General features: G+C 41.8%; 1 protein-coding gene across 1 annotated transcript in view; it reads left to right on the top strand.

Moving 5' to 3' along the window:
- Positions 1-4,714: 4,714 nt before the first annotated feature.
- Positions 4,715-26,805, top strand: part of ehbp1 (EH domain binding protein 1) — a 188,199-nt gene continuing 166,108 nt past the window's right edge. Inside the window, exons 1-2 of the mRNA XM_034100365.1 lie at positions 4,715-5,137; positions 5,702-6,171. Of these exons, the coding sequence (XP_033956256.1) occupies positions 6,068-6,171 (104 nt within the window). The 5' untranslated portion in view covers positions 4,715-5,137; positions 5,702-6,067. The remainder of the gene's footprint in view (positions 5,138-5,701; positions 6,172-26,805) is intronic.

Genomic DNA, 26,805 nt, shown 5'->3' with positions numbered 1-26,805 from the left:
CCCATTTGTGGCTTCGATTGGCAGCGGTCCAAGAGGAAATGACCACGCCCTTCATCTGTCTGTAGATCCAGCCGGAAACAGAGAGGCTTCCTGTAAGTGAGCTGCAGACACACACACACACACACACACACACACACACACACACACACACACACACACACACACACACACACACACACACACACACACACACACACACACACACACACACACACACACACACACACACACACACACACACACACACGCACACACACTCTGCCTGCGGGTTGAGATGGTACCGATCAAAGCAGAAGCTTATCTGGCGCTGAGGGCACTCACATCTCCTCGGGGACACGAGCTGGAAATATGATGAGCAAAGCTGCCTCTGAAGATACGATCTGTTTCATTCCTGTTTGTTTTTGGGTCTGCCCTGTTGATATATACAGTATAGGAGGATATAGCTTTCTGGAGAAATCCCTTCTGGTCCGTAGTCCAAATACTAAAGCACTATCTGTGTGTTAAATAAAGCATAAGGCTGGAGTTATTCCTTTTTTTTCACTTTTACAACAAATCTCATATATCAAACCAACACTTTTCAATTTCATTACTTTTCCTAAGAAGAAAGCCGGAAAAACTTCCAAAGAATCGCCCAATTTTGAGAAACTGTTACTCAAACAGGAAGAAAACGTAATGTTTTAGGCTGTGCCTTATCCACACATTTGGTGCTTTAGTAAATGATTGTGTCAATGTTAATCCAAAGCAATACGGCAAGGCACATTGGAATGGCTAAAAGAGGTACACAAATGATCTTGGAAGTGGTTAAGTTAAAGGACTTCTGCTCTTGTTTTGAGTTCATCTCACACGACATGTCAGCAGGGACACATTTGGCTCTCGGTGCTGCACTGAAGAGGTGCAGACTCGCTCGGCTTGTATCTAAAGGACTGTTCTTTGTTAACAGATCTTTTCAAGTGGTCAACACCAAACGCCAGAGTCTGAAGAGCTGGCTCACACCCAGGAGGACCGAGAGATAGAAAGACAAGGTGTGAAACTTTCACACTCTCATAAAGCACAACCAATACAAAGCCCACGTTCCACTTTCCCACCAGGAACCATTCTCTTGCGACTACTGACAAACTGCAGTCAAAGCTGCATTGTGCTTCACAGTATCCGAGTGGTAAAGACCTTTTGTGTTGAGAAGTGTAGAAGCAGAAGTAGTCTCTCAACATATGAATTGGGACATCTGGAAATAAGTAAATACATACATTGTTAGTTTAAACACACAAAACAAACATTGGTGTGCTTGCTTGCCTCTTTATTTAATAAGTTAGCCTACTTATTGTATTCGCCTCATTATCTCGACTATATCCCTTTTTTTTTGTAAGAATGCACATTTTCCCGCCACAAATCTAAATCTGACCAAATGACTACATGAGCACCCGTGATCTGCTTTGCAATCACCCTGCTTATGTTCAATATAAACATATATATAATATTGATTGTTGTCATTACTATCTGTCCCGTTGCTGTTGCAGCATTGTACATTTCCCCTCGGTGGGACGAATAAAGGATTTCTGATTTGTAACTGACTGAACCTCCAACAAATCAGATAATCATGTTTCTATTGACAAAGTGTTCACCCACGAATATGAATATGTGACTCGCTGTAGTCTGATTTATTTCGTCTGGCTGGAGAAGTGACAGTACGTGGAACAGAATACATTTAGGTCAAATAGAGCACATCTCAGTCGGGGGTGTGGAGCTTTTCTCTATCATGGCTCCACTTTGTGTTTTGAGGCTGGGAAGAATCTATTTGCGCATAAAACGATCCCCTGGTGCCGAATTAAAGTTGTTATAGTGATTAAGAGATGAAATGGCTTTAGCTGTGAGATTATGAGTATCTTCCATCTGAGGATTGTGTGTTTTCCCCCTAGGCCATTAAAGCAGCATAAACATGGGAATATTGTTTGCAAAATGATCCTTTCTTTGTTTTTAGGAAGCAAACAGAAAAAGGGCAGGGGGTGTCAGGAGGCATTCAGGACTCCACTTGACCTTTGCCTCTCGATCTCACTGTCCCGCCACAATACACTCTTTCTTTCACACAGACACACACCGGCAGGCCCGTCCTCCCCCTGTGTTATGTATGACATGAGGCCTCCGCTGACATGTGGGCAGGCAGACAAAGCGTCATTTAGCACCGGGTCATTTGTCGCATCAAAGCATTCCTTGACGCATGGAAGGAGGCTCCCTGTAATCTGTCAGAGGAAAATGTAAACAGGCGACGGATCCGCCGGCCCCCTGCTGTCAAATCGGCTCTGACCCCTAAACCCTGAAGTGTCAACAAATAGGTCTCTGTGAAAGCTGATCTTACATACTGTATGGAGTTGTGACGGGACGATAGGCACGAAGAGTTTGATCCCAAATCACACAATCTATAATATATCTACAGTATTAAACAAGTTATTTCTCTGAAACCTGATTAAAAAGGAGCTCTGTGTCTAAAGACATTTGATTACAATAAGAGATATTAGTGTTTTCTTTTATAAAACATATCCGAAGATGACCAGTATATTGGTATTGGTTGAATCTTCTCTTGTCAAATGACATGTTTTTTGACAGAACTGGAAAACAAAATATGACTTTTTATGATTTATATTCTGCTGCATTTCTCTGCAGCCAGCTCATTCAAACAAACAAAAAGCAGGAACAAAAATAACAAATCCAGCATCTCTCTTGCAGTTTATAACTCTGAGCAGCAGCTTATAAAAGGTAACAATATCAATTTCCTGTTATTACATCCATATTTTCTTTTTAGATTAAATTAATCTGCCTCCTATTGTTTCCCCCTCTGCAGTGCTGCTTCCTCTGCCACATACTGTGTGTGTGTGTGTGTGTGTGTGTGTGTGTGTGTGTGTGTGTGTGTGTGTGTGTGTGTGTGTGTGTGTGTGTGTGTGTGTGTGTGTGTGTGTGTGTGTGTGTGTGTGTGTGTGTGTGTGTGTGTGTGTGTGTGTGTGTGTGTGTGTGTGTGTGTGTGTGTGTGTGTGTGTGAGAGTGTGTGAGAGTGTGTGAGAGTGTGTGAGAGTGTGTGAGTGAGAGAAAGAAAGGGGGGTATTGATTTCGGATGGATAGTAGGTGTTTTATTTCCTCTCAACATGTGAAAAAGCCCTCGCGGCATTCAGGAGTACAAGGTTAACACTCACTTATTAATGTGACAGGACCCTGAAGTGGAAGTCATCCTCATTAGCACCAACCTGAGGGAGAGGTGGCTTTAAAACTGTGTCCAGTGTTAACACTTATTGTTTTCATTTTAAAGCTTTGAAATTATTTTGTTAATGCTGTCACAGATTTATATCTAACATCTTATTAAGGGCATGCTTCTCCATATCTATTTTAGAGGATAACAATGGTCCATACCTAGCATAACTGTAATGCCAATGCTAGTGTGTTCATGTTAAAGGTCTCAAGTGAGTAATGTAATGTTTTTTTTAACTTATTACTTTTTAACTGGGGCGCTATCATGAAAAAGCCTGATTTTTTTGTGTTTTAATCAATTAAATTTGTGTTTTACAATAACCTTGCTTATCCTTATTTTATAATGTGTCCTTCATCTTAAAACGTTGGTGACTTCATCCTAAATATATCTTTGAATCCATCTCTGAATTAGTCAGCAGCAATCAATCCAAGTGAAAACCAAAGCCAGAAAGCATTTGTATCTACACTCACAGTCACGGTGAAGGATTAAATGTCTTTGAAGGATTTGACCAGTGTTAAAGCAACAACCTATAAATGCCTCACAAATCAGTAAACAATCTGTAAATGGCACAGGAATCCCACCAATGGATGCTTCCCGGGGGCGTCACTACAGCCTGCAGAGAAATGATGGAGAAGCAAAGGAGTAGCAAGCAAGCTAACCATATAAATATAGAACAACACCGGAAGTATGAGCTTAGCCTTCAAAATAAACTATACATATAACTGTTAGAATTAGAAGCAGAGGTGGGAGAAGTACTAAGTACTACTGATATATTGTATTGAGTACAAGTAGAAGTACCCGAGAGTAGGAATACTCGGGTACTGTTACAAGTAAAAGTCCTGCATTCAAAAGGTTACTCAAGTAAAAAAGCATTAGCATCAAAATATACTTAAAGAAGCAAAAGTAAAATGACTGATTATGCTAATTGTCAATTTCAGATGGTTTATTATATTTTTTTGATTATAATGATTGATCATTAACATGTTATCAAAGCTGGTAAAGGTGCAGCTAGTTGTAATGACTTCGCATACTGCAGGGTAGCTAGTGCATTTACTCCAGGTGGAACTAAGGTCTGATTTAAGTGTTGATTATATTTCACATCATTCATCCAGATCTGTCAAGTAACTAAACGTAACCAAATAAATGTAGTGGTGTACAAGTACAAGATGTACCTCTGAATTGCAGTGTACAAAGTAGCATAACATGGAAATACTCAAGTAAAGTACAAGTATCTCAAAATGTTACTTGAGTAAGTGTACTTAGTTACTTCCAACCTATGATCAAAATGGCATTTATTTCGAATCAGTCGTATTATATATATATATATATATATATAGAAACACGCAACTGTAATTAAATGAACTATACTATACTATAAACTAACACACGTGTCCAGATTTCTACTACAAACAGCAACTATTCAGTCATGCTTTTATTATGACAACCCCAACCGGAAATGACATTAAACGTTGGCTAGCTTCACGCTCCTGGGAACCAAGCGGTCAAACTATCAGTAACAGTTGGACTACTTTGCTGTGGGAATTCCTGCCTTGGGGTTGAAATACTTTTGTTAAATGTTATTTTCTGGGACAAGCCTAACTAATTGTCGGTCCTGACTCAGTCGTGTGTCCCGGAGCGTACGCGGTTTACCTGTGTGGAGCAAATGTGTCAACGGGCGAGCAACGGTTTCCGCTCGAGCCGTGTTGTGATGGCTAGCCGTCGTCGCTAGCAGGCTAGCAAGCTGTATGTATGGAACTGCTGCAAAAAGAAAGCGATAATTAGCTTGCAAAGCAGTCAACGTTTGCTTGCTGGTGTGTTGTGTTGACAGTTCGCCTCCTCTTAACACTGCCGACGAGGCGACTTAGCGGATAATGCGTTGGATATTGCGTTGGATATCACGTTAAGGTGAGTGTCATTCGAGTTAACCTAGTTTCACGTTAGCCTAGCAGCTGAATCATTCCGGCTAAGACTATTCCCTGGATTCAGACACATTCCACAAAATATTCCATGTTTACAAAATGTTAATTTAAATCTCAGTTTCCTGTTCTCATCGTCGCTGCAGTGTTTAATAGACTAAGGTGGTTAACACGACTTGTTTTAATGTACTGTCATCGCTTCTCTGTCAATGTTTTCAGTGCCACACATTCATATGTTTATCATCAAACATCACAAGTTAGCTTTGACACACCAGTACATATCTCTCCCCCCGGCACGCCGTGCTGGCAGCAGAAGTGGCTGTTCTGGAGTCCTCAACACATTCTTACACATGAACAAGTGTTATGTAGATACGCTGGGTTGTTTTAACATATATAGCGCTTCAGCTCAGGGTAATAGGAAAACTGTTACACGGACAAAGCATCACTGTATCGGAGACATTTAGTGATGGTATTATAAATCAGTGAGGATACTCCGGGGCTTTACAGTCATGCTGCTGCTTCACTGACTGTACCCTTTCTCCTTCTCTTGCAGGAAGATCACCAGATGGAAATATCACATTAATACCAAGGGGATTACTCATCATGCCTTTCAACATTATGGAGTGGATTTCTTCATAACACCATGCTCAAATCAAATCTCGACCACTGCTGCAGAGATTTCATGTCCCTGTATCTGGATATATCAGGCAGTTTTTAATGATCGGCAGCGCCGACTGGATGTGCAGTCTTATCTTTTTTTTCTCCCACTGTGCTTCCGGTAAAACATTAATTATGTGTCTACACGGGTTGGATATGCTCAGATTCCTATAAACACTAGCGTGAATTTGTGCGAAGGAAGCCCAAAGAAGGAAGTCCAGGACGGGATAGGTGCACAGAGACTACCCGCTCCCAAAGAAACATGGCCTCGGTTTGGAAGAGATTGCAACGTGTGGGGAAGCATGCATCTAAATTCCAGTTTGTGGCTTCCTATCAGGAGCTGATGGTGGAATGCACTAAGAAATGGTGAGTTTTGGGGGGAAATCAGTCGGCCACAGTGCTGTCATTGTAGCACCCTGAAAACGGTGTGTCTCTGTGTGTGCTGGAATGCTGAGCTCGTTCCTGGTGGCCATAATACACACATGCATTCAGTCTCCTTGGTGTGCAGGCATGTCTGCATGCTGGGAGGAGCTGGCCGCCTTGTAAAATTGCTATGCTTTTTTTCCTCTTGCACCAATGTTGAATTTGTTTGGTTTGAGTCATGAAAGAAGTGGCTGAAATGTTCCTCTTCCTTCGACCTGAAGGGTTGGGTTTAATCTGCCCCCGCTCTCCTGAAATGTCTTTTAGCAATCCATTAAACCCCTACAGTGTGGATGCTGTAGAAAATCTGTAATGAGGCTACTATGCACCACTATATAAGCACATACAACGTGTTAAAAGCTTGGTGCATAGTCATTCAATAAGACAACAACCCTGTGTTGTTAGCTTTAAGCTGTAAACACTTTTAGAAACAGTGATGGCAAAAGTTTACACACTGACATCATCTACTATAAGTAGTGTAGTATATTTTACCATGGCTTCAACTTCCATTCTAAAAATACAATCAAATATATTTCTGTAGTAGAGGAAAGAAAGAATGATGTACTCGGCAAGAAGGCGAAGGAGCTACCGGGCGTGTTTTCTAAGTTAGGCGAATGTATGCTACACTGTAGGTATGTGTCCTGTAATGAGTGAAAGGCGGGGACTTGTAAAGCTAAAGATGTAGCCTGCAGGCAGGGATTCTCCAGCGGCTCGCCGTAGGCGTAACTCAAACACAGGCCTGCAGAGCTTAGACCTGGGACAGATGGTAACGTGTTGGAGAATGGAATGAGAAATATGTACATCTCTTCCCAGAGCAAGGGGTGGGTGGGCTCTGCTCACTGTCGGCAATGCACTTAGTTTCGTGATCTTAAAAGGACTCTTCCATGGTATTCAATGGTTGAAATATGTACATATATCTGTTTGTTGTTACAACCATCATTTGCATATTCGTAGTAGTTAGGAATAACAATGATAAAGACACAAAGTCCTGATTAAGGTGGGTGGCTCACCTGGGGGAGCCGGCGCCCCATGGACACAACATAAGGCAAACATCCCCAAAATAGTCAGGAATAAAAAAACTGTCTTATTAATCAACTCTTGTAGATAAAAGAATAAGTGCTCAGTCATCTCAGAGTTAGACCATGCCCATTTCAGTTAGTGCTAGCCAGTGTGTGATGCAACAACTCATCTTAATTATCAACTTTACTGCAATAAATACTATTTAGATAATTTTTGATGTTTGCCTTCGATCCAATGTTTGACTGAGAGCCTTAACTTGCCTCAGGGTCTATGCCTGGCTTCGATTGTGTGTCTTTGAGCATGCCTGGCTCAAAGTGTTCCTTGGACTTCATCATTACGGTATGTTATTGTTGCAGTGGAAACTTTCCTTCTTTGCTCACTGGAAACAGTCCCCAGAGCTCTAATGGATTTCAAATCCTGAAGCCTTCAGAAGTGATTTTTCAAAACCTACAGTACTTTCATTTATGGAATCAAAAAAGGGAGAGAGGCTGGACATTTATGTGTGCCCATACATAAAGCTGCAAGGGCTTTGAAAGCACATTGTGTGACATTTGAAATGCATTTTGCACACTTGGCTGACACTCAAAGGCTCAGTAGAATAATCTCTAAAGTCTAGATAATTTAGGCCACTTCAAACAATCAGTAGGTGAGAAGTTCAAGCGCCTGCGTTTTGCCGTGTGTGGTTTGTCATGAGGGATTCCCAAGCCTTAAGGCCGGGTTTTCTAAGAGACATAAGGTAGGAGAATATGGTAATTTCACCTGGAGATGAAAGATGAAATGTAAGGGCCCTGGTTTGTCAATAAGAACCTGTGTCTGACTGTTGCTCTCGTAGCATTTGCACTAGCCTGCCTTTTTTTGGAGGCAAAAAGAGCTTGTTGTGTTGTTGACAGAGAGAGTCTGTGAGTGAAAGTCTTCTGACTACCAGCAAATCAACAATTCCACCAGTTTGGAGAGCCTTTTCCCCCTTCTTCCGGTAGCTATCCTTGAGCTAAAAAGGAAAGTGTTGACAGACCAGGAACCTATAGGATTGTGGGAGTTCTTATTTATCCCAGATATATTGTGTTTTAGTAAGTAATTGTTTGTCTCTTATCTGTTCCCATAGTTGATGCAGCAAAATCCACTGGGCTGTGCGATTATGGCAAAAATCATAATCACGATTATTTTGGTCAATAATTGATATCACGATTATTAAAAACGATTATTTATATATTGAAAAAAAAATGTGAACAGTATGTTTTTAACAGTTGATTCCCTGGACTTTAAGTATAATTCATCTGAAAAAAGAATTAAAAAAGAAAACGATTACATTTTTTTTTAAATAAAATTAATAATCATTTTATTTAGATTACGTTGTTTTCGTAATCGTTGCAAGCCAAAATCGTAATCGAGATTAATTGCACAGCCCTACTGTGTAGCAAAGGGAGTTAGCATTCCACTCAGCGTTCATCCTCTAGAATCAATTCAGACTTTCTACTAAAACATTAATGAGTTTTGTGTTTGCCAGTGAAATGAAGCACCATTCACAGTCTCACAGCGCTGCCCCGTTTGAAACATGATGAACCGATGAAAACGGTTTCCTTTCATCTGTAGTAGGTTACTATGATCATTCAGGTCCGAGTTAGAAATGAAACTTTCTTTGCACATGACATAAGAATTAGAAATGTCTTAAACTTTCATTGGACTGTCTGCATAAATACATGGATATTATTCAGACACCTCATTAGCTTGCATATGCTTGCATCAAGCCTCTATAATGTATGCTAACATATTTTTTGTAACTCTAAACCAGGGGTGGGGAACCTTTTTCTTCTCAAGGGCCATTTTTAATTTCTTCAACATCCTCCGAGGGCCGTACAAATTATTGACCTCTGCTTAAAAATACAAAAATCACAGCCCATTCATTTCACCTTTCTTTCATGCTGTGCAAAGAAAAAGCAACCTCTTAATCCAGATATCTTACCATGACCCCCCTTTCAAACTGTATTCTTTTTTTTTTACTGTCATATAGTATTTTATACCCGTTTACTTTATTCTCTTATTTTTTTATAACTGTAATGATCATATAAAGATGTGCCTTTACCACACTGGTTGTAGAAAAAGCTTCTTATATTCGTTAGCATAGCTAGCTAACCAGATGCTAATAACAACAAAGTTATTGACTGTATGATCAGTATGACAGATGAACAGATCGCCACTGGGCTTTCAACTAAGACACAGCTTTGGCTCGGTCTGAACTTTTTGCGAGTGGTGGTGGAGGCTTAAATGCTAGTGTGAGTTGGGTTTGCACTTCAATCTTTTTTCTTTTGGTACCGGTGATATTCACGTTCATATTCGTTTCGGTCATGACCGAAAGAACGAGATCGCGGATACAAGCGGCCGAGATGGGTTTCCTCCGCCGGGTGGCTGGTGTCTCCCTTAGAGATAAGGTGAGAAGTTCGGTCATCAGGGAGGGACTCGGCGTTGAGCCGCTCCTCCTTCGCGTCGAAAGAAGCCAGTTGAGGTGGTTCGGGCACCTAGTTAGGATGCCACCTGGGCGCCTCCCTAGGGAGGTGTTCCAGGCACGTCCAGCTGGGAAGAAACCGAGGGGTAGACCTAGGACCAGGTGGAGGGGTTATATCTCTTCTCTGGCCTGGGAGCGCCTTGGGACCCCCCAGTCAGAGCTGGTTGATGTCGCCAGGGAAAAGAAAGTGTGGGGCTCTCTGCTGGAACTGCTACCCCCGCGACCCGACCACGGATAAGCGGGAGAAGATGGATGGATGGATGGATGGATGGATGGATGGATGGATGGATATTCACGTTCGTGTGATGTCTTTTCAAATGAGTGTGCAAGTTTGATGTATTGCCGCGTAACCAATTTTAGTTGAACAATGCTGACAAACAGCTTTGGTTCGGTCCACCTGTCTTTGTCCGTCATCCTTGTACGTAACTGCGAAACCAAAATGTTCCCAAACCGGAGACTTCAATGATGCTGGAGGATTTTCGAGCTCAACTGTATCTGCGTTCGCCATTGCGACAATTCCTTAAATTACTAAATTTGAACGCATCCCTGTGACCAGGGGCCTCATTTATAAAGGGATATACGCTCAAAAAATGGCGTACGCCAGTTGCTACGCAATGTTTGTGATTTTATAAAATACTAACATCATGTGCGGTCCTCCACGCAAACTCTAACCCATGCGTACGCACAAAAACGGGAGAGACGAGAAACTGCGACACCGTTAAAATGATTTAACAAACGCCTGTTTGCGACTCCTCAGTACACACAAAAACATAACTTGGAGAAATAAATAAATACGGATATGTTATTTAAAACCACCTCGAATATGTTGTGCTAATGTTATGAAATGTTTTCTCATAAATGATGCGGTAAGCAGGAGGACAGAATTACGTCTAAACTGACGCCGTTTTGCTTTCTATAGGTTGTAGATACGAGCATGGTTTTATATACTATCATGTTTAATCGTGTTTTATGCCGTTTGCCAAGACTTGATGAGTCGCTCGTAAAACACAGGAGGTATGGAAGCTAAGAACACCATATGTGGTAAATTGTACAGCTAATATAACACATTAGTTGTATTTCCTTTAACTGGTGGATATAGGGTTGCTGCGGGGAGGGGGGGGGTTGAGACGCACAGGCTGCAGTGGAGACGCTGCGCACAGCTGATCGACAGCTGGGACACGAACCACCAAATACAAACACATAATTCAGATCCAGTCGTCATGACTCCACTCCGGAGGGATTCCCCGATCATATCTTATCAGTTTCTTATCAAGGGGGGTCTCCTGTCCCCGGTACCAACACACTGCCTGAGGAAGGCTGTGTGTATTCTTTTTGTCATGAACCTTTTTCGGATCACTTATTTATTTATTTTGGTGACGATCTGACCTCCATGCTGCTACTCTGGTTCAAACTGCATCCACCAAACAATTTGATTTATCTCGACCTCCCCAAAATAACCAAAATCTGACACGGTGTGAGATGTCTTTTTTAGGTGTTCTGTCGTCATTTCCTGAGATCTTCTTCATGCAGTCAGTCTGATTGAATGAATGAATGGGCGTTTCTTTGACTATTTATAGGCAAATATGGGCGTTACGTGAAGCCCGCAAAAGCTGCACCGCATTTCGAGTCGGTTGTGATTTATAAAGGGAAACCGGCGTAGGAAGTGCTGTACGCACTTTCCTCGCCGGTACGCAATGTTTGGTGAATCGGAAAATGTCGGAACATTTCTGTACCTATTTTTTGGATTTCTACTACGTAAGCAACCTTCCCACGTGAATCCTACGCACGGCGTTATAAATGAGGCCCCAGCTCTCATAGTACGTATGCCGTTACACCCCTGTCTGGTTAAAATATAGTTTGAAAACACTGTTGAAAGCCAACAAATGTCACTGCTGCTGACAGACGTGTTGAGAAGCGTGGCGAGCGTATGAGAGCTATTCGCTGGAAAAGACACAGAGACGCTATTGATTACATGGTAATTCTATCCGGCTACATACGAGCGTGGCTAATCAAGGCAGCTTCCCTCGCTGCCGCATGACAAGACGGGGAGGGGAGATGTCTTCATATGAATCAAGGGCTGTGCTGAAACACTGGAGGCACACACACACTCACACTCACACTCACACACCAACCAACCAGTCATTTCATAGTGATTTAGAAACTCTGAACACAAACACTCTCACCTTACTTAAGCAGATTCGAACCCCTCCCACTGTGGATTCCTCCAGTGTGGGAATTTATTTATTTTTCAGCATTTAACCTGTGGATTATCATAAAACACTTTGCAACACTTGATTTATGTGTCGCTGTTTATTAATTTGAAATGAACAGCAACTTTGCTTTTATTCTTAAAGTCACTTACGGAAAGAAAAAGTGCCAGGATTTTCCCACTTGCACTGAAAATGATTTTTGCTAAGCTCTAAATATCTACTAAAAAGGAGATGACATACTGTACATCTATTATCTATCTAAAGTCAAGTCAATATTTACCCGCTTGATTCCATCACTTTGCCCTTGAGAACAACTCCGAATCTCTTTTTGCTCACTCTTTATTACTGAATAAAATCATTGCTAAATAACAAAAGTGCAGCAGAATGTAAATGAATGTCAATCCCGGTCAGGCTGTCAGGCCGTGACATGTTATCTTCTGTTGAACATGTGTGCATTATGGCAAGCGTCCATCATGTCTCTGCCAGAGAAACATCTCCCTGCCAACCCGCTCTGACGTGGCGATCCATTCTATTCAAATCCAGAGGCCTTGACACATTCCTATAGGTTTGGCATCGGGAGATGTTTTCACTGCCAGCTTATAGTACGGTGCAGACATTCTGGGTGAAAACAAAACATGAGGTTTTCGAGAGGATTATAATTGAATTTCTTACATCTTGTTTGGTTTCTGAAATTGTTTCAGTGATGTCTAATTTAGTGCTTCACTCATTCATTTGTCTTGACACGCTGTTTTGCTAATTGAATGTGTTTGGGAATTTGAACTATACTGAACAGTAAAATGCCCAAACTGGTGCGATAGTTGATACTTGAGTTGTTCTAATTTGTGTGCTTGCTTATCACTTCCTTAATTATTCTATTTGCTGCTGATTTAAGTCTGCAGATAGTTTTGTCCTCTCTGTACGACGTGCAGTTCCGCTTGCATTTCTCCTGTGATTCTGTAATTGTTTCTCCAGTCCAAGCCCACGGCTCTCATCTGGGACCGCTCTCACGCTATCATTAATGTTCCTTTTCTATTTTCTTCTATCTTTTCCTCTCCCCCTCTTTTTTTCTCTCTTGATCCTTCTCCTCTCGTGCTTCCCTCACTTCTCACCCTGCCATTCCTCTTCTGGTAATATCACTTGAAGTGCTTTGCAGTGGAATTCGCCCAAGTGTAGATGTCCTGCGCAGCAATTATGGACACAAACAGGCATTCACGCACACGCACACGCACACACCAAGAAACACAACACATTGCAGGGCTGGGAAGCAGTCAATGAGCTGTTAAATGTGATGAAAACTATGCTGGTGTTTCTGTCTGTGCTGCTGTCAGGCAGAGAAACACATGGCCCTGGAGACTGCTCATCACTCATCCTCCTGCAGAGCGCTGCTGCAGCATCTGCAGGAGGATGAATGTGTGTGTGCTGCTCCGGTGTTACATTTGGAAACCCCGGCCCTTTAAAGAATTCAGTTAATGCAGGTGGAGTTTAATGTACAACTTGCTGCAGGCTGATATTCGCCAAAGGGCATTTTTTAAGTTGGATCATTCCCTCCCCTTAAACACATAGCTTCGAAACCGGAAGCACACATTAGTTTTTGCGCATTATATCCATGACATTGTGTCCTAACTGTGTGAGAGTGCTGCAGGGCTGCAACGTTGTTGTTATTCCTTTGTGAGCTTGACCTAAAGTTGATGAAAAAGAAATGAAAGTGTGTAACTCCCACATTGCCTTTAGTGTGCAAGAGGTTTAAAGCCACGGTCCATTTCCATTTTCTTGCTAAAATGTTAATACTAAAAAGCTTTTCACCCGACTCTGCTATTCTGTAAGGGAAAAGATGAGGCTCTGCAGGCCAGCTCATTACGTCTTTATGGTACCCGCCTTCTGGAAAAGTTAGGAGCTCCTTATGAATCACTTTGTGGTCAGACAAGGGGGTAATTTATTGCACTCCCTGTGGAAGAATAGCAGTATCTCTTCTGCAGACCAATCCATGCCCTAGATTCTTCACTGACTCTGGTCCGTGGGCTCGTCGTCACATCAAACTCACCATCAGCAAACTTCAAATGAATTGATGCTGCTGGCGCTCTGATTAGACTAAAAGAAACACAAACAGGAAAATAAAGTAAGACATAATGAAGAGAAAGCAGTTTAATTGGCTAGCAACCATGACCGCTCATTTAGTGTTATCAGTGTTTTTTTTATTTTCTTCCATTAAGTTCATTTGAGTGCTGAAGCGTATGTATCGTTGCCTTGAGAACGGTTCCCTCCTCCCCCAGTACTCGTTGCTCTTAGGCACTTGATGGCTGTGATGCCCTCAGTCTCTTTTTAAGGCCATAGGGAGAGTCTTTTTTAAGGGAGGGGAGATTTGCTTTATCGTATTGATAATCATTCCCCTTTTTTATTCTGGAGATGCTCCCAAACACGATCTGTCTGTTCCTCCTGAGCTTGATCTCTCCCTCAAGCTTCAGCTGTGCTGTGCTGTGTTAGGGCTGCATGATAATCGCGATATGCGCATGCGCGATATTCACATCGCAGGACGTGCAGGTTTTTTCTTTTTAGGACGTGCGATATTACGTTGGCAAATTAACTCAAACACGTCATGTTACAATTCTTTTGCTGCTTGCTTCAAAAGGAAAACTCGCGCGGCTCTCTTGTCAGGGGTACTTGAGTGAGTGACAGCCAACCACAATCAAATCTCCAAAGCTAACGGACCCGGTGATTAAAGGTAAAAACACTGAATAAAGTGGTTTCATGTGTTTCTCCAGGGCAGTTCAGCACTGCTAACCGAGCTAGCTCAGCTTGTTGCTCTGATAACTTAAGATCCAGACGTCCGTGACTAAAATCCTTAGTTAGAAAAATACCAATTGTATATCGTTAAAGAAAGGATGGTTTGCGGACAAAAAAAAAGTGTTTTCTTCAATCCCTGTATTTTTTCATATCGCAGGGGGAAAAAATCGCAATGTCCGTTTTCTTCCAATATCGTGCAGCTCTAAGCTGTGTGCAAGTAAAATGTATACGGGCTGCTGTATTTTTATTTATTTCACTAAAGGCCCTGACACACCAAGCAGTCACCAGAGGACTCGCCCACGCCGGCTGTTGCGTCGCCGTGTTCTCCTGCATCGCCGTGTTCTCCTGCGTCTTGGCCATGTGTCGCACGGGAACACACCGCAAAGACTTCAGTGCATGAGTGGCAATGACTCTCCTTACCAGCAGGCGGCGGTAGTGTGTATTCGTCATTCAAAAGAGGCAACAACCGGAAGACAGAGAAGAAGAACAGACCGTGATATAAACAAACAACAAATAGTGTGTGTGTTTAGGGATGCATACCGGTATCCGGTATTACCGAAATACCGGTTACTGGTGGCTACGGTATACCGTACCGAAATCAGATCCGGTTTCGATACAAATGTTGATTTTAAAGATGAGATTTGTTGTGATCTCATGACCTTTATTCTATTATGTATTTGTTCTCTAGTCGAATCTCAGGTTTAACATGAATTATAACGGTCTGTTTGCATTGACAAGATGTGCTATTCACGCGGCACACCTGATGGCGGGTGTTATAAAAGATATTCCATAATCGGTTTTCTTCATATTTTTTTATGTATCTTTCATTGTTTGTTCAGTACTAAAAGCTCCAAGAAGTCCCACAATTTAATTTAATATTCATTTGACATGTTAACTATATCGTAAAGCGCTTCATGGGAGTAATTGTGGGATGATACATTTTCAAAGTATCACGATATGTATCGGTTGAGTATCGGTATCGTTCAGTAGTATCGGTATCGTAAAAAAGGCAACGATATGCATCCCTATGTGCGTTCCATTTTCACTCTCCATCGGAAACATGTTTCGTGCGGCACTGGAGCTAGATTTGGGTTCTGCCCGCTCTGTATTAATGTCATGTTGACAGGTTATCATCATGTAGGCGTTGATAAAAGCTCATTCTAATGGTGTGTTGTATGTATGACGGTACGAAATAAAGTTTTGCATTGCCTGTCCTGCTATTTGTGTTCTTTTAATCACACAGCGATAAGAAACAATAACAATGTGCCGACATAACTGTCAGTTGCAGCCCTAGCATTAGCATTGGTTACAGTAACCGCTACAACATTAAAATACTTCTAGGCAGATTGAGGAGGAGAATGAACAGAGAAACATCCATCTGAATAATAATAACTTTATTTGTATCGCACCTTTCATACAGGGCATTGCAGTTCAAAGTGCTTTACACCAGTAAGAAATAAGATATAAAATCAGTGTAAAACAAGCAGCAAGAGCAAAGCATAAAGTGGGATAAAATAATGCAGATATATATATAGTAATCCCAACAGGCCACCTTGCCACGGTTTGATTCAGTTTTAGTAGAATATAAAATACATGACTGAATGATGAAATGAGCACATAAAGTGCAGACATACTATAATTATATTGAGGTACTTGAGACTAATCCTGCAACTGTATAGCTCTGCTCCACAACAGTTGGAGAATGAAGAAACCATCACGTATGAAAGGCTGCATGTGAATAGAGGGGCAGAAAAACACCTTGCACATTTACATTTCAATCTTGAATAATGAACAGCGGTAGACAGAATCTCATTTAGTATCATCATCCTGCGCTTCGCCGGAGGCCTTCGAGTGCTGAGTGTGCTTGGCCTCTCTCCGAGCCGCGGTGCCGGTGTGGTGCAGATGGTGGATTCTGCCAGGGGAGTGCAGGGCTCAGCATCAAAGTGGAAGGACTCCTCGGTGGTGCTGGTCCAGGTTTCACTGCTGGTGCCACCGGGGGTTGATTCTGCAGCCACCGGACGTTCCTTAATTTTTAAAAATAAATTCACAGTTAGTTGGATTTAATACCATGGCTTCTTAACACTGTTTACTAAGCATTCATAACAGAACAATACCAGGAAATGTGTGTGCCATTAGTTTGGGGTGTGGTCAAGTGTGAGAGGTACATTGTAGACACATTGTGATGCTCTATTCAGATGCTAAAGACATACTTCTAGAAGATTCAGAACACTACAAAATATAATCAAGACATATTTTATCATGTATTATTATAGGTTAAGATAAAGCGTTATTGATCCCATGGTGAATTTCATAAGCTACCCAGCAATATATCATGTAATTTCAATTAGCTCCTCCTTTACCAGCTGCAACATTAAGGTGATGAACACATCAATAATTATAACAGAATAATATATATATTATTCTGTTATTGTTATATTTAACACTGTAACCACCAAATGAATGAAAATAATGTTTTGTAAATGAAAGAAGCAAGAAACACTAGTAATAGTTACCGTGACGGTGAGGTTCGAAGTACTCTCCTTCCTTCTTGTGTAGGGCTCTAAAAACGGCAGCCTGGTTATGATCCACTGCTGTCTGCCCGTCCTTTGTGCTCCACAACTACCCGAAGGGGCAAGTCTCCTGTACCGAGTGTACTGGGTTCGCAGAGAATCCCAATTCTTCCTCAGCTCTTTCTCTGAAGCACACAAATAAACGATGTAAGCATTGTGGCTAGTTAGCATGTCCAATCCATATCTATATGCAGTGCCAAACTGCACAGCTAGCAACAGCTAGCAACAAGATAACAACAAAACACAAGGTTGAAATAACAAATTACATTTCACGTTAACGTCACTGTACGCTGGTAAACAATAAAAAGCCAACAGTATCTGCTAAAGAGCTCAATTGATGAAAAAGATAATCTTACCCGAGAAACCAAGTTGCGTTTCAATCTCTCGACACGGTCCGGTTTTCACTACTCGGTTCGATTACCTTTTCTCTGTGATGTCGTACAGAGCTGGCCTCTCCTGGATCAAGGTGATGAGCAGGTCTTCGTTTCCGTCATTCCAGATCGCCATGATGAGATGGAAATGAATAGCAGTCTGTGTGTGCCTTCTTAAATCGTTTGTTTACATCCCTCACTTCCGCTTCGCTTCTCATGCACTGATTCGCTAGCTGAACAGCCAATCAGAGTGATTGGCGTGTCACGGCCGACGGTGCGGGACACACCAAATTGAATTTGGGCGACAGGACACGCTTCGTCTTCCGACTAACGAAAACGACCGGAATCGGCCTGGTGTGTCAGGGCCTTAACATGTATCAAGCTGTTTTTTTTTTGTATCTCTTTCTAACTCTCTTTCTTCAAATTCTTACATTAGTTTAGTCAGGGACGGTGGTTTTGAGCAAGCCCTTTGTTTCTTTCTCACGAGTGTTAAACAGTGAAAAGATAAAAAATGCATTGCTTTGAGTTTTCCCTCTTCGAGCCTCAATGGCTTTTGCAGACATACAGTTAATGGACTCCCCCGTCGCTGCAGAAGGCGAGTGATCAGGGGGGAATGAAAGCGCTTTGGAGATGAGCCAGTAAACTAAATCAACAAAATGAAAGGTCGCCTACTAGGGATGGGAACGATTAATCGAATATTCGAAATGATTCAGGTATTCGAATAATTATTCATGTATTCGAATATGAGTTATGAATATTTTTATTAATCTTTTTTTTGCGAGTGATGCCTAAGTTGATTACATATTATCAAATTGGATAATGCAATGTATACGCCTATGCCATAGCTAAATGTGTTAGATGACGTCTTAAGGTGTGTTGTGCTCCGCTCACCGGCCCCTCACAGCGGGCAGAGCTGCAGGTGCTGATCTCTCTCGTGTCCGGTTATACTTCACTCGCGTTTATGTCCAAATCCATCAGATCTAGCTGGTTCTTGCCATTGATATGGCTGCTGCCCCTCCTCCCTACACGCAGATCACGCAGACTCAAACCTCATCTTAGGCCCAAATGTGGCGCAAATGAGCTCCGCAGCCGTTGCGAGGTTCCGGCGCTAACAGTTGAGCGTGCTCCCCCGCCCCCTGTCAACACTCGCGACACATGAGTGGCCAGCCTAAACAACAATAAGCGCTGCTTGGCAACCGTGTGTGGCGGCAAAGTACATAGACATTTTGACTGGAGAGATTTGGTTTTGCCGGTATTCAACATATTACCAGTCATAGTCCGGTAATTATTTACACTCTAAGAAGAGTCCTACACAACAGACATGGCGTCAAAAAGGAGTAATGTGTGGAAATACTTCGACCAGGTTAGTGAGTGCGGTGTAGAGGTCAAACTATGCCAAATTAAACTTATATACATGCTATACCTTGCTATACCCGCAACCTCCGTTCCAGCTGAGAGGGTCTTCTCTACAGCTGGCCTGATTGTGAATCGCCTCCACACATGAAAGCTGTAGGCCTATAGCTGACAAACTGTGATCACCAGTTCAATACATTTGACAAATTCGACTTGGTTTCTACACTTATTTGAACATGTATGTATTTCTAAAAAATTCTTGGAAAAAAAATTGGGTAAAAAAAAAATCTAAAAAAAAAATTCGGAAAAAATTTTCCCGATTTTTTTTTTTATAGGATATGTACATTTCGGTTAACCGGTTAACCGTTTTTTGGGGGGTCGAATATTCGAATATACATTTGCTTTCAAATTCCCATCCCTACCGCCTACCATCCCACATTTATTTTGTACCATCTAATCTAAAAGTTGTTGCATCAGTTAATGTAGTCTTGCACTCTAGAGACAATGGCATTTTAATTTGTATTGGATGTATTTCAAGCATTTAGTCAACTTGAAGAATCTCAGCAGCACAGACCATTTCACAATTTTATCTCTTAAAATTATTTCTGCAGACACACTTTTCCTCTTCACTAATAAGCCAGTTCTTTTCCTTTTCCTTCTCCTGGCTTCCAGTCATCATCACTCACGTTGACATGTGGCTTTCCTCTGTCCCCTGTATGCTTTTTAAGGCCGGTAAGATTGAAATAAAGCCATCCCTCAGGGCAGGTGAGGGAATAGGCGTGTGAAGGCTGTGAACGACCCTGACTGTGACGTCATGAAGGTGTGGGAAACCTGTCTGTGGTTCAACTCCTAGCATCGAGCCAATGCAACTGGCATTTTAGGTCAACTTTGTAAACTCCTAAGAAAGAACATGCAGCTGACTTGAAACACAGCAGGCTGCTTACTGAATGCAAAATGCAGCTGCTTCAAAAAGACTCTTAATGCCTCGAGCAAATGTCTGGAAAATATTGCCTTTTTGAGCTTTAGATCATAGCGTCACATTCTGTGTGGATATTTACAGTAGTCTTTATCAAACGCGTAAGATACCACAGCAGATTGCAGAAAAGTATCTGTCTTGTGCTTAACAAGAAGCATAGGACAGGCTTGATGTTGCTATGATCTTTTAAAATTAGAATACTATCATACATAAACTAGGGTTGCCAGACCATGATCAAAATCGATTATTCGGCAGCCCTGGCGAATAATAATCGATTATTCGACCGACCCCGCGGGAGAGAAAAAAAAAACTCATACAAAAGGAATTCCGTTGTTTTCTTTACTGGAACATGTTTAACAGTACAAACAACAAATGTCATCACAACGACGTGGCCTTGAAGTGAAGTTGGTAATGGCCGGCTGTGCTGCGTCTTTCTCTGTAACCTCTTTGGCGTGCTTCGCACTCAAATGCGAACGCATTGTTGAGGTTGAGCTGTGATAGACCAACGTCTTTTCGCAGAGTTTGCATTTAACTTCCTTTGGACTTGTAAGTTCGAAGTAGTTCCACGTGGAGGAACTCTTTTTACCTGCCGCTTTGTTCATCTTTAGTCGCACGTGTGAGGGAGAGGGGGGGTGGGGGCGGTGTGTAGCGTGCTGCAGCAGCAGTCTGCTCTGCACGCAGGCTTCCTCCAAGTTTACAGTAAAACAAACTGGTGGTGTGACCAATGGCCATTTACAATTATTAATACTATTACTATTATTAGCATTAGTCTATATTTTGGTTGAAACTAAGCCAGAAAATAAATAAATAAACATAAATAATAATAAAAAAATATATAAATAAAATCGATTTTTAAAAATAATATTCGATTATGGAGACTGTAACGAATATTCGAATAATCGAATAATCACTGGCATCCCTAACATAAACCCACCTGGTCTCACACTTTTATGCAAATTCATCATTTAATTAAATTACATTTTAATCAACATGTTATGATTTAAAAAGAGTTACCCTGCCACACATCTGGCTATGGTTTCAAACATACAGTACACACACGTGCACAACAGGCATGATCAGTTGAGCTGCTTTAGCTTTTCCTCCAGTCTCTTGTGTGACATTAGTGCTCTCAACATGTACTCTGTGTCAATGACCCAGCTGCTGGTTGCCTCATACGCTGACTGACTGTTCTGTGACTGGAGGTCAAGGGACTGTCGGTGTCGAACAGAAGAACTCCCTGACATTAACACTTTGTCACTTTATGAACTCTGCAAAAACACGCAGATCCTGTCGTCTCAAAGGTCCTTTAAATGGTCTGCTCCAAGACCGGCCAACTTATGTTCAATCAGGAGAGACGTGATGTATGGAATACATGTTTATTATCGGTCACATTATATAAATGAAACATGATGACAGTTTATAACAAGAGAACAAAATGGTGTTTTGGCGATTAGGCCCAGGTTTTGTAGGATATCATTCGGGAAGGGAAAGAACCGTTTCCGACGAACCCCCCCGGGTCTAGACACTGGTGATGGTGATAAGTGGTTAGGTCCGGTTGGAAGGGAGGAGGTGAAGCTTGGCCCTGAGTTGGAAGCAGGAGGCGAAGGGGTGGAGGAGGGTTGCGCGTTGACACCTGAAAGACAGCTGATAGAAAAGGGGAGAGCATATATAGAGGGATTAACAGGTGCGATAATTAGGATTGTGAATGGAGGGAAGTGATAGGTTGGCTAAGGAGTGGCGCTCTCTGTCATCTAGTGAAGGGAGCGAGTATTGCCATGACGTGCAATACGGAGTGAGAGGTCTTCCTGTCTGAACTTGCGCTAAGCTTCATTTGTTAACAGATTCCAAAATGTTTAAAGGGCAGACAAAGTGCTTTACATTTCCCATAGGTTCAACATGATTCAGCTACACCACTTACTTCTGCCTAAATGAGAGTTATGGTATGACATGTTGAATACAAGTTTCAATTAAAGTCTTACTTTGCCCTTTTCAAGTCATGTCTGCAGAGTGTGACTGATAGTGAAGTGAGAGCAGTCCTCTGTCTCCGTTTCCTCTTTTCCTTTTCTTTCACTTGTCATTTCTCAACCATCTTCTTATTCCTGTTTTTTCTTATTTCCCAGTAATGACCTGTCAAAGAGTAAGACTCCCTCACCCTTTTATTTCATTGCTGATTTTCATATGGCTTAGTTGTACTCTTTTTTTAGTCTTCATCAGTATGGACGCTTATGCACATTTGATTTAAATCGTTCTTTAATAGTTCTCATATCATAAGCACGTCTTACATTGTTATGTCGAAGTATAATTTGTCCATTAAAGAAAAACACATTTAGAAATACATACTGTGGTAGCTGTGGGCTATCTATCGGTATTAATGTCTTGTAACATCCCTGTTAGGACAATGTTCAAATACAAATGTTCATGGTAGAGAATGGTATGAGAATGGAGTATAAGAGAAGTTGGATGATGTTTAAATCCCATGTATTACATTGCAGTGACTATATCACCTCTTATAGCCCAGTTTAGTGTGTGTGTGTATTTGTGTGTATCCTATCACATGTGAAGTGGTTCCTTCCTCCTGCCTAAAGGAAAGATAGGGCAGCCGCAACATCCTGACGCACCCTCCACTTCCCACCCTGCAGGCAGAGTGACACAGTCCCATTATATCACAGTATTGGGTAGATCACATGTCAGCTTGCTTGTATAAATTGCAGCAGAATGTCTGTTTAGTATGCATTACAACGCTGCTGTAATACAACACAAACAAATCTACATCTTACTCTCTCATAATGTCTGTGATTGACAGGTAGACACGAAGTCTGTCAGCAGACGGCAAAGCTCTGCCTCCTCTGAGTAATGTCAGCATTTAGGCAGGATGATACTTATCTGAATTCACAAACACACACGGTTTGAAATACACTGGCAGAAACAGACAGTGTAACATAATGCCAGGCCAACAGCTGCTAACCTAGACCCTGCTATACTGTGTGTGTGTGTGTGTGTGTGTGTGTGTGTGTGTGTGTGTGTGTGTGTGTGTGTGTGTGTGTGTGTGTGTGTGTGTGTGTGTGTGTGTGTGTGTGTGTGTGTGTGTGTGTGTGTGTGTGTGTGTGTGTGTGTGTGTGTGTGTGTGTGTGTGTTCTTGTGTCTCTTCAATGCTGATTTGGAGACCATCCTATCACATGTGAAGTGGTTCCTTCCTCCTGCCTAAAGGAAAGATAGGGCAGCCGCAACATCCTGACGCACCCTCCACTTCCCACCATGCAGGCAGAGTGACACACAGAGCCTTGAGTGAATTACCAACAAGAACCTTTTCCTATGCTTTAAAGGTCACCTATCATGCTATTTTTAGGCAATAGCACAGGTCTCAGATATATAAAGAAATATAAAAAACATGTCTATGAAATGTTTTGCTCAAAATACAGATCACCCATTCTAGCCATGCCTCATATCCCTCTGTTTCACTTCCTGTTTCTAAAGTGCTGATTTGGGGAATATAGCTTAAATAGAAATACAAATTGATTAAAAGAGGAGGGGTCTGAGCTCAAGCGGGACCCGGCAGCTACCGTCTAAACTAAATGCTGCCGTGATGAAACGCCATATCATGGATTATCAAGGATTCTCTCTGAAACAGTCTGGAGCTCAAAGGCTTTCTCTCTTGCCGGTTATACCACAAGGTGAGTTCCTTTCTACTTCCTGCTTCTTCACACACATGCTCTCCAGTACAGGTTAGCTCTGAGTGTTAGCTATGCTAATGTAAACACAGACCATATTACGTCCAAAACAGTCGGGCATTGTTTCTGATAGCAACGTTTCTGATTGGGCCGTGGGTCCTCATTTCAGATATTACGTCATATCGGACGCAAATCTGGATCAGCTCCGTTTTTAGAGATTTTGGTACGGAGGAAAAGAGAGAGGGTTTTATTTTCTGACGCTGCGTGAGTTCCCCGACACACCGGGGACACGTCTTTATATAAAAGACATCAAAAAGTGCATTTTGCATGATTGGTCCCCTTTAAGTGGCTCATATTATCCTAAGAGCTAGATACAAGATGAATTCTTCTCACCAATGTGTTTCCTGAGCTCTGATTTATTAGTTAACAATATAAATACCTGACATCCATCTGTTAGTTTTGAACCGCAGCGCCTCTGCAGTCCACACCTGCTCCACTTCACTTGATCTTCTCCTGCCTTTGTGCAGCCCAACGTTTTGTTTATCCTCGCGCCCATAAGCACATGAATTTATATTGAGTGCTGACATAATGTTTTTCAATACTTAGCAGCACATCGTCCAACCTGAGTATAGACACTGATCAAAAAGAACTGCAGGATGACATGTTGTTTCCACTGCACAGCTACAGAACATAAGGCGTAACACACTCACTAAAGTACTTTCAAGCATCATGAAAACTGATACATAGAATTTAGACTGTAAAAATTGAATAAAGTCCATATATTATTAAGAATAATAACATTTAAAAAAAGGGTTAGGGTTGTGTAGTGCAAGAAAACTGAAAATGAAAAAAGAGCAACTGTAGGCAGATTCTTGCAACTGTTGTTTTTTTGACCGGCTATGATGCTAAAGTGTCTTTGGTTAAACCATCAAACCCCTTGCTCCCTAACCGAAGGTTTCTCTGCACTGGAAGGTTCTTTGTTAAACACCTTATATTTCAATGTAGAGGGTTTATCTGTGTTTTGTGTGTCAGAGGGCTCTCATCTGGTGCTGAGCTTACTGACCCACTTTTGCTCTTATCTGCCCTCTCCCTCCGGTCTGCGCACACACTATCACAGATCCTTGTGTTCACTTTTTATTTATTTTTCAAATCAAATCTATGCTTTAACCCAAGACTATTATTTCCCCCCCTCTCTTTCAAACATCTGCTGAGAGTTAAAGGGGACCTATCATGCAAAATGCACTTTTTGATGTCTTTTATACATACAGATGTGTCCCCGGTGTGTCAGGGAACTCACGCAGCATCAGAAAACAAAACCCTCTCTCTTTTCCTCCGTACCCAAATCTCTAAAAACGGGGAACAACGGAGCTGATCCAGATGTGCGTCCGATATGACGTAATATCTGAAATGAGGACCCACGGCCCAATCAGAAAGTTGCGATCAGAAACAATGCCCGACTGTTTGGACGTAATACGGTCGGTGTTCACATTAGCATCGCTAACACTCAGAGCTAACCTGTACTGGAGAGCATGTGTGTGAAGAAGCAGGAAGTAAAAAGGAACTCACCTTGTGGTATAACCGGCAAGAGAGAAAGCCTTTGAGCTCCCGACTGTTTCAGAGAGAATCCTAGATAATCCATGATATGGCGTTTCATCACCGCAGCATTTAGTTTAGACAGTAGCTGCCGGGTCCCGCATGAGCTCAGCCCCCTCCTTTTTTATTTTTTTAAAGCTTTATACCCCAAATCAGCACTTTAGAAACAGGAAGTGAAATAGAGGGATATGAGGCATGACTAGAATGGGTGATCTGTTTGGTCTTTTGAGCAAAACACTTCATAGACATGTTTTTTATATATTTGTATATATCTGAGACCTGTGCTATTGCCTGCAAATAGCATGATAGGTGACCTTTAAAGAAACTTGTTTTTATAGACAGCGTCACACAGAGTTAATCTGGTTATTCGTGATATTTGATTAATGCTAAAAGAGCTCTCACTTACTTGTGGAAGCAGATATAGGAAGATTTTTGTTTCTTCCAGTAAATTTACTCCGATAAATGTACGGAAACAGCCGGAGCCTCTCAGGGCGCTCAACCGTGCAGAACATATAGTACCAGATGTATTGCCATATGTTTAATAAACCTCCATTACCTCTTTTTGTAACATCCCAAAACTTTAAAATGAAATTCTTAATGTTACTACCAGATGTATTGCCATGTAATAAAGCTCCATTCCCTCTTTTACCTCTTTAACGTTAGCACGTCTTCTTGTATGCGTGAGAGCTTCTGAATGCACACTTTAAATGTGTTTCTTCAGGGCGCTCTGTGGCCATTTGTCTCTCCTGCTGTAGCATTCCTCTCTGCTGGCTCATTGATTCCTGCGAAACACAGAAAGAGCATGCAGGCCTGAGGTTGAACATGAGGAAGTGTGAAGAAGTCTGCTAGCCTGCAGGACAATACTTTACATTTTTCTCACAGTGCAGCGAGTACTGTACAAAGGCTAAAAAAACAAGAGGGGGGTATTTAATGCGTCTGCTCTCTTGATATGGGCCGTGTTGTTGCACAATAGCTTCTCTGTGGGAGGCCTCTCCTCCAGGCTGATATGTTGCCTGTCATTCTCCCTCTCTCCTCTCTTTTCCCTCTCACTCCTCCTTTCCTTCCCTTCCCTCTCTCTCTATCTGTTTCTGTTCTTTCTTCCCTCTTCTCCTCTCCACTGTGTCACACAGTCACTCATTCTTCCCATAGAATCACTGCTTTGCTGTTGTTCTGAGTCTCAGACATAAGGGCCCATGCACACACAAACCCATTGTTGTGCTATGTAGTGAGTATTTGCACATATACATTGAAACAGGCCTCAGATAACGTTCACTTAGTACTTGTTGATTTCACCCGTACTACTTTTGTCATGATGTTGGAATTTTTACCTTATTTAATCAGTATCAGAATTCCTTTATTTGTTCCACAAGGGGAACATTTAGATTGTTACACAGGGGGTCCGCGGGGTCTTAAAAAGTATTAAAAGTTGATAAATCAATTTAGCGAAAATGAAGGCTATTAAAACGTTTTAAACGGCATTTTCCAAGGTATTACATTTTGTAGCTTGTTTTCAATAAGTATATAAAGTGTCCAAAGAG

The sequence above is a fragment of the Pseudochaenichthys georgianus genome, chromosome 15 (assembly GCF_902827115.2).
Source record: "Pseudochaenichthys georgianus chromosome 15, fPseGeo1.2, whole genome shotgun sequence".
In the NCBI taxonomy this organism is placed as follows: Eukaryota; Metazoa; Chordata; class Actinopteri; order Perciformes; family Channichthyidae; genus Pseudochaenichthys; species Pseudochaenichthys georgianus.
Note: the sequence above shows the minus strand (reverse complement) of the source record. Positions and strands in the feature narration are given on the sequence as shown.